General features: G+C 41.6%; 1 protein-coding gene across 3 annotated transcripts in view; it reads right to left on the reverse strand.

Annotated features, from left to right (window-relative positions):
• mosmoa (modulator of smoothened a) overlaps window positions 1-2,697 on the reverse strand; it is a 29,792-nt gene extending 27,095 nt beyond the window's left edge. The window contains exon 1 of one of the 3 annotated variants that reach the window (XM_084328855.1): window positions 1,759-2,697. In XM_084328855.1, coding sequence (XP_084184981.1) covers window positions 1,759-1,864 — 106 coding nt within the window. In that variant the 5' untranslated portion in view covers window positions 1,865-2,697. The remainder of the gene's footprint in view (window positions 1-1,758) is intronic. The other 2 variants (XM_084328857.1, XM_084328856.1) reach the window with 2 other exon arrangements.
• Window positions 2,698-9,416: the final 6,719 nt, after the last annotated feature.

Raw genomic sequence — 9,416 nt, forward strand, 5'->3', positions numbered from 1 at the left:
CTGAAATATATAGAAAATGTTTTTTAAATAATAGTCTTGCCTTTCAAAAACAAATAATACAATTGGCAGAATTAAAAAGTATTGTGTATCTGGAGATCTGGGGTTGAGTGGGATGCAACCCTGTAGTACTTTGTGTTTTGGTTGTGGTGGGACGATTTAAGGTGTGAATCAACAAGGTGGGTGGTGGTGAAGGCCGAAGGGGAGGAGGGTCTCAAACAACAGTAGTCAGGTTAGCACAATTACTTTCTGGATGTGTCCAAAATAACACAAAACAAACGGTATACAATGGGATAAAAACAGAAATATTTTCTCCCATGGGAGGAGGGGCCTGAGAATTCAGATCCTTGTTTAGTGTACATAGAGATTCCAAACACAATGAAGTGGAACGTAGAGTGGCACGTATCAGATTTCATATATACAATCATTACATTTGTCCAGACCCATGGATTATTCTGTGGAGCTAATACAGTCTGGCTGTGGATGTACTGGTGGGCGAACCCTCCATGACCCGCTCACTAAGCCGTCACCATCATCATGCAGGGGGGAACAATGAGGAGCAGCTGTCCATCAGTGGCACGGATTGATGCAAAATAAATGCCACTGGGTAGCACGCTTGTGCAAACCAGCAGGGAGGCCAGATACAACACCTGCTCCAGTTATTAGTTTCTAAACCAGCAGGGGGGCAGATACAAGACCTGCTCCAGTTATTAGTTTATAAACCGGCAGGAGGGGCAGATACAAGACCTGCTCCAGTTATTAGTTTATAAACCAGCAGGGGGCAGATACAACACCTGCTCCAGTTACTAGTTTATAAACCAGCAGGGGGCAGATACAACACCTGCTCCAGTTACTAGTTTATAAACCAGCAGGGAGGCAGATACAACACCTGCTCCAGTTACTAGTTTATAAACCAGCAGGGGGGCAGATACAACACCTGCTCCAGTTATTAGTTTATAAACCAGCAGGGAGGCAGATACAACACCTGCTCCAGTTATTAGTTTATAAACCAGCAGGGGGCAGATACAACACCTGCTCCAGTTATTAGTTTATAAACCAGCAGGGAGGCAGATACAACACCTGCTCCAGTTATTAGTTTATAAACCAGCAGGGAGGCAGATACAACACCTGCTCCAGTTACTAGTTTATAAACCAGCAGGGAGGCAGATACAACACCTGCTCCAGTTATTAGTTTATAAACCAGCAGGGGGGGCAGATACAACACCTGCTCCAGTTATTAGTTTATAAACCAGCAGGGAGGCAGATACAACACCTGCTCCAGTTATTAGTTTATAAACCAGCAAGGGGGGCAGATACAAGACCTGCTCCAGTAAGTTATTAGTTTATAAACCAGCAGGGAGGCCAGATAAATACAACACCTGCTCCAGTCCAGGTCATGGGACATCGGATCATGTGGGGACCAGACAGTACAAGTTTTATTTTAAAATGTTCCCCATTAATAACAGATCTGCAAAAATCACCACATAGAATAGAGCATTAAGTAGGAGGACCAATATGAAGGATCCAGCTATTTTAAAACAAGGAGGAAATTAAAACCACTGCCTCATTTGCTAATTTAATCAGACAAAGCAGTAGTGGACACTTCTTGCTGCAGATAAAACCATGTAAACAAAAGGAAACATCTTTGTCATGTGGATTCTCTGAAAGGCAATGACAGTATTCCATCTGAGATGCAAAACAAATGTGAGAAATGCTGCAAATCAAAACAGTTAAGATATTCATCCACAAGATGATAATTACCTCCCGATTCACCAGTGTTGATCCAATCTGGGTTTGCAATACTGGCTATCGCAAAGATATCCGCTGCCAGAAAGAGGCATCCTGATATGATCGTCAGTTTATCCATATCGCCAGCTGGAGTCTAGGTGCTTCGCGGTGGATAGTGTGAAAAGAGTGGCGTTAAGGGTCCAACGGGACCATAAAAGGTGGGAACAGAAGCTCAAACCCGGGGTGCGACTTCAAATATCCGCTGATTGTTATCGGTCTACCTCGCCCCCTTCAAAAGGAGACCGCTGTTGTGGTTCTGTCGTGCATTATGTTGTCTACACATTGCAGCAATAGAGCTTTAAAGTCGAAAAGCATCACATTTCAAATGGCATTTCCCCCCACAGAATCTTCCTCCGGTAGAGCAGGAGGTCTCGCAGCGCCAGGGCCCAGGACTCGAGCCGCTTGTGTTCTCGTGTGGATCCGCTCGGCAGCAGCAGCAGCGGCAGCAGCATCGGGAGCAGCAGCGGCTAGCAGGGGGCTAGCAGGGGGCTAGCGGCTCAGCCTAGTTCCCGAACCCGGACTCGGTGTTATGCCGAGCCGCGGCCCAGCGGCCGCTTGACGTCCGAGAGCCCATTTGTGTTGTCGTCAAGAGCAATGTCCTCACACACAACGAAGGCGCAGAGGAACCCCCAATGACCGCCCGTTTCACTTCACCGGAGCCTTGTTTTTTACCCGTCTGGAAAACGAGAACCCCATCCTCCCTCTTGCTTATTCATGCCTCCCCTCTCCGCTGGAATAGCATCTGTATCGAGTCCGCTTAGCCGACGAGCTCTTCTGAAAGAGGCCGAGCAGACCGTATGAAATCTGTCCTTTTCCAATCAGAGAACGATATTATACAAGTAATTCCCAACACAGTAGAGGACGCGTTATTGTTATGCTTCTCCCGTTTGCCCACCGGTAGCGTTAGCTCAGCCCCTCTTTCTTTACAAATTACATCAAGCGAACACCCCCACGCAGTGCTTTGCGTTGCGCGCGCACACACACACACACACACACGCACACAACAGTGCTGGTCTTGTGTTCGCGTTCAAGGCGGCATTCGTTCTCGTCTCGCGATAACATCAGCATGTCAAGGGGGGTTCGAGAGGAGAATAGCTTTTATTAGCCTACCGATAGTTGATATTTATAACTTATATTAAATTATAAGCGTCTATCATTAGTTGTATTTGTATCCACGATCATTTACGATATGGTTGGAAAACAGAATGCTTTAAATCTGATAAAGTGACCGATGTGATGGTTTTATTTAAAACCCATCTCGAGTCCTTCCAAAAAAAAAAAAAAACGAAAGACTTATTTTATTGAGAGCTCAGCTTGCCAGACAGTACCTGCTGGTCAGCTCTTTTCTCTGTTTTCATTAAAACAGCAAGTAATCAGCAGAAAGTAACCACCCACCACCACCCTACACAGCATGCAGAAAGAGCTGAGGTGCCTTTTGTGTTGGGGGACCCAGAGAGAGGTGCAGTCTTTTTGGAACCTTCACCATATTATGTCTTAATGAATGAATGAATGAAAACTTTATTTAACAGATTGCAGAATGGGTACAATACAGTACGGCTCAATACTTACTGGTCCTATGTTCCCCGGGTTCTATGTTCCCCGCTTTGATTGATTAATAGATTGAACATTTTATTAATTTTTATTATTTTATTAATTATTAATGTCCGCCTTGTTTCGAACGGTTAAGCTTAGGCCCTCTTTCGAACTGGTTAAGGTTAGAGTTTGGAATCAGGGCTGGTGGTCTAAAATTGTCAATCAATCAATCAATCAATCAAAGCGGGGAACATAGAACCCAGGGAACATAGGACCCGGGGAACATACTGTTTATCAGTAGAGTCCTTTCTCAGCACAATCCATGCTGTTCCTCAGATGGTTAGCCACAAACAAATACAAGCTGACTGTGAGGCTCAGTGAAATTTACAGACAGGAGCTTGACACCATTGACTTTGCATTTGTTTGTGACTAACTATCTGGAGGTAGTAAGAGGGAACCTCATGGATTGGTGATTGATTGATTGATTGATTGATTGATTGATTGAAAACTCTATTAACAGATTGCAGAATGGGTACAATACAGTACAGCTCAATACACACAATTGTGAAGAGGATGCAGACCAGAGAAAGACTTTCGTCTTGTTTACATCAGGGTCCCCAATTTTCAATTCATCATAACATACATGACATACAGATAGACAGTACTGCTACATCTATACATTTATGACATACCAGATTTACAAATACAGTACGGTTTGTGATACAAAAAGAGTCTAAAAAAGAGAGTACATTTGACGTAGAAACTACATTGGAGGAGGTTGGGGGGGGGAGTGTACATTGATTGATTGATTGAAAAGTTTATTAACAGATTGCAGAATGGGTACAGTTAAGTACAGCTCAATACATACAATTGTTAAGGGGATGCAGACCAGAGAAAGACTTTCGTCTTGTTTACATCAGGGTCCCCCATTTTCAATTCATCATATGACACACACGACATACAGATAGACAGTACTGCTACATCTATACATTTATGACATACCAGATTTACAAATACAGTACGGTTTGTGATACAAGAAGAATCTAAAAAAGAGAGTATATACATTTGACAAAGAAACTGTACATTGGAGGAGGTTGGTAGGTAGTAGATTGGTAGGTGGGGTGGAGGGGGGTGGTATTTCGTATAACACACTCCACGTGACCCCAGAACCTCAATGTAAATAAACCATAATCACCCTACAAAAACAGTACTGTATTTGTAAATCTGTTATGTATGTCTGTAAACTTGTGCATAACCGAGTGTGGCTCTATAGCAGAGTCATTTTATATGAAGTTTGTAATTAGATCGATGGCATGCTTTGTAGCAACCTCCCTCTGCAAAAGGACACTGTCGCATGAAGCGATTTCACTGGATGTCCCGGACACAATGGAAGTATGGATATATTCATAATGAATAATTTAAAAAAGATAGTTAACTGGAATATGTTAGTTTACACAATGTTGGATTATGTAATTGGTTTGTCATGACCCATTGTCAAAACAATAATACATTGCAGGATTTATATGAAGTTTGTTGTTAGATGGCATGCTTTGAAGCAACCTCCATCTGCTTCTAGACACAGAGGCAACTTCTTTTTTTCTTTACCTACTTTTTCTGCGGATGGTTTTGTGAATAAATCTCCATTATGCTTCAATTACTGTGTGTTTATTCTATAGCAATAAGGTTGGGTGAATTCGGCCATTGTATAAAAGACATTACATCACTTGAAGTTGTGTGTTATACGAATTAGATCATGCCTAGGGGGGTCTAACGACCCTCCGCTGCACGTCGGGTCTAACAACGACCCCTAGGCATGATCTAATTCGTATAACACACTCCGTCGCGTGATGTAATGCTTAAATATAACACAGCTTTGCAGCAAATTGTGTATACTCTACCGATGAGTCATGTAAATTAACATAGTTTTCCAATACAGGGCAGTGGAAATATTCCATGTAAATCCCCATTATAAAATATGCAGAATATTTTAATAGATGCATGTGTTCTGAAATTAGGACGCTCACCACTACATGATGTTCTACAAGAAAACCTCCTAATTTCAGTACTGTCTCCCCCTGCTGGGGACGACTGAAACACCATGACATTTATTGGAATATAAAACCCTAATAGTCAAGCAGATAATGTGAAATATAGTGCATTTTACGATAAAAGCATTTGGCACACTGTTAGAATATGCCCTAAGAAAGATTTTTGGCTATAGGGCCATTGCAGATCTGTCCTCTGGTAACCATGGCAACTATTTTTTTTAAATCACTGCCACCTGTGATTTTACCAGTAACTCAGGTTTTAGACCACCTAAGATCTTGATTCTGGTGGCTAATCCTATATTTACAATGATGAGGAATCCAGTGGTATGATTTACAACCTGCTAGCAACTACCTAACTACATATATATGGCATTGAGGGAACTAAATAATACTAAAACCATCAACTACCATATTTAATATTGGCAGTATGCATGTTTTCAAACTGTGACATGGCAGAGTACAATGTAGAACTTTACAGAAATGTTTATTTTATTAGTGGTAGTATTATAAATCTTCACTTAAATGTAATGCGTTATATCAATCACCGGAGTGGAACTAGTAAGGCAGTACACTGGCAGGGAACTTTTTAGTATAACGATATATATAATGAAAATTATCAGGGGAATAAACAAACAGGAAACAAATAAATAAAACAGGAGGAAATGTGGGGAGTGCTTGTGGGATGTCTATCTATACTATGTGTAAAGATTGGCAGGTAGTGTGTCTTGACTATGTGCATCTATACCAGGGGTCAGCAACCTTTTTGACATGGAGTGCCTGTTTGAAATATAGTTGTAACTAGTGTGCCTCAACAATATTCCATGCATCGTAATTTTTTTCTTCTCATAATCAGGTATTTTTACATTTTTACAGAAAATGTTTACATTATTACATCATTATTGTTATTGTTATTATTAACAATATTATTATGATGGTTGAATCAACCCTAAATCTGAGTTGGGGGGGGGGGGGGAATGCAATGCAGACTCACATTTGCCCATTCATTTTTGGACACATCACACACCATCGGTACTGTACGTGTGCGGTCATAGCTCCACCTACAGGCCTAATGGAGAACACCAGGATGTGAATGGAGGGTGAATGTGAGGTATATCGTGTAAATAAGTTTTGATTGATCGCAAGACTACACTATAAAAAAAATTATAATAAGTTACCAGAACTTAAAAATATTGAGTTCAGTTACTGTGCATTAAGGTTTTCAGTTTTCAATCCATAATAAGTTAACAGAAAAATAAGTACACAACCACATTATTTCAACCTAATAAAACTATGTTTATTGTCATTGTTTTAAGAACACAAGTTGACTTGGTAAGTCACATTTTGAGTAAAAAATTTGCTTTTAACACTTTGGTCGCCAGGCTTATATTCTTAATATACCATCCTCCGCCAGCTCTATTTGTCTATGGAGAAGTTCCCCTTCTTTGCAGGGCTATAACTTTTTAAATTGTATTGCTAAATTGACATTACTATGGCCCATTCAACATCAAGTATCTATTGTTCAGGGTGTAGCAACGTTATACTTTTTCATTCACATATTCATACTAAAATACGGTCTAAAGTATACGTATGTTTTTATCGTTTTCTGCAGCTTTCTCCAGAACGTGATTTATAGACCAGAAATGCATTATATTGATGATCAAATACAGTTTGATAGCAATCTGCGCGAGATAAAAAAATTCAAATGGACGTGCTTCTAGAAGTTACTACTGATCATCTGATGTTGACCGGATGGGGGGGGGGTCGTTTATAATTCCGTGGCCAACGTTAGATGATTCATCTAGTGTGGGTGATATGATCATCAGAGCAGTTTATATCGAACACGCTAAAAAATAACGCGGAATCTTACCGTAGCTTCCTCATAGCGTTGGGCGATGAGCGTGGAGCAGAAATATTCCTATTATGGGATGTAGAAATATGCGATCCATTTCCAGGTTGTATAATAGTATATACGTCCAAATCATGTTGTTTATCGAGTTATTGGTAACGGATTGCTAGCTCGAGTCCTGGGACTATTAGTGAGTGATCGGACCGAATTGGAATGAGCACCAGCTTCCATTTCCTGTTTCCGCTCTGGGCGATCCGCCGATCGGCCACCAGATGGCGCTCTTGAACCGTTGGAGAGTTGAGAGGGGATCAACAGTAGATCTCAAGTCTCCGGGGGAGAAATATTGATATCAAAGACGTGGTACGGCGTCTTTGGCAGAATGAGCATGGCGAGGAATGACGTGGTAACCATAGTGTTAACATGTGCAATGTTCAATGAAATAGAAAAATAAATAATAAAATGTGTTGATTAATCCCACTGGTCACAATGGTGACCGTAATAATGTTTTTGTTATAAGGCTCTGCAAATGTTACTGAATGTGAATGAATGAATGAATGAAAACTTTATTAACAGATTGCAGAATGGGTACAGTACAGTACAGCTCAATACATACAATTGTTAAGGGGATGCAGACCAGAGAAAGACTTTCGTCTTGTTTACATCAGGGTCCCCCATTTTCAATTCATCGTAACATAATATGACATACATGACATACAGATAGACAGTACTGCTACATATATACATTTATGACATACCAGATTTGCAATTACAGTACTGTTTGTGATACAAAAAGAGTCCAGAAAGAAAAGAGTATATACATTAGGCGTAGAAACTGTACATTGGATTGGGTAGGTGGGGGTGGGGGGGGACTGTACATTGGAGGTGGTTGGGTGGGGGGGGGGGGGGGGGGGGGGGGGGTTGGGTAGGAGTGGGGGGGGGGGGGGTTGGGTAGGAGGGGTGGGTGGGGGACACTGTACAACTGTACAAACAACACTGTACATTGGATTATTGACAAGACCATACTTGGTAATTTACTGTACATTGGAGGGGGTTGTGTTCGGACATTTACAGGGGCCAGTTTCGAGTTGCAGTCTCCCTTAGGTGTTTTTTGAGAGTGTTTTTGAAAGTGGGTAGTGATTCACATTCCTTTACAGCTTTGGGTAGGGCGTTCCACATTGATGTGGCATAATTGCGAAACGTGTTTAGTCCCTTGTTTGAGCCGAATCTGGGTTTAACATGATTTGTGGAGCTCCCTCTGGTGTTGTGATCGTGGTATTCACTGACCTTTGGGAAGTATTTTGTCATGTACATGGGTACCTTGGTCGTGTAGTGCATCTTGTAGACCAAGCCCATTGCAAGTTGCTGTACTCTGTCGTCTACTCTAAGCCATCCTAGGTTGTCAAAGTGGGCAGGGGTGAGGTGGGTTCTAGGAGTAAGGTCAAGCAGTAGTCTGACCAGTTTGTTTTGAGATGTTTGTAATTTTGTTTTTAGCGCCTTTGAGGTGCTTTGGTACCATGAGGTGCAAGCATAGTCGTAGTACCCTTGAATGAGTGCTCCTGCTAGAGTCTTCAGGGTATTCTTGTTTACCAGTGAGGAGATCCGGTACAAGAATCGTGTTCGTTGGTTGACTTTTTTTATTACATTGGATGCCATTTTGTCACAGGAAAGATTTGCCTCTAGGATGGAACCCAGGTAGGTAATATCTTCTTTCCTTGTGACAATATTGTCACCCACTGTAACTGAGAAGCCGTCGGTCTTGCTGAGTTTGTTATTTGAACCGAAGAGAATGGACTCCGTTTTGCCCATGTGTAATGATAGTTTGTTATCAGCGAGCCATATGCAGATTTTGCCTAGTTCTGAGCTGAGGGTTTTTTCAACCTGTAACTTGTTCTTGTCAGAGACCAGCAGGGCTGATACAGGGCTGTAGCAATGTATTTCCAGCTAAATTGAAATAATAAACAAATAAAGGGTCAATTAAATATGTGGTAGTAAAAAGAACCTGTGGGAGGATTTCAACAAGATAAATGCGACAACAGTGCAAAATATTTCACTATATATATATATTTTTTAAATGCTACCCCCTGTGCCTATGAAAATGCCCCCACGTGCCTATGCAGGCACGCGTGCCTAGGGTTGCCTACCCCTGATCTATACCATGTGTAATGACTGGCAGGTAGTGTGTCCTGACTATGGGTTTGTGTTAA

This window comes from Notolepis coatsorum, assembly GCF_963971535.1.
Source record: "Notolepis coatsorum genome assembly, chromosome: 14".
Classification (NCBI taxonomy): domain Eukaryota; kingdom Metazoa; phylum Chordata; class Actinopteri; order Aulopiformes; family Paralepididae; genus Notolepis; species Notolepis coatsorum.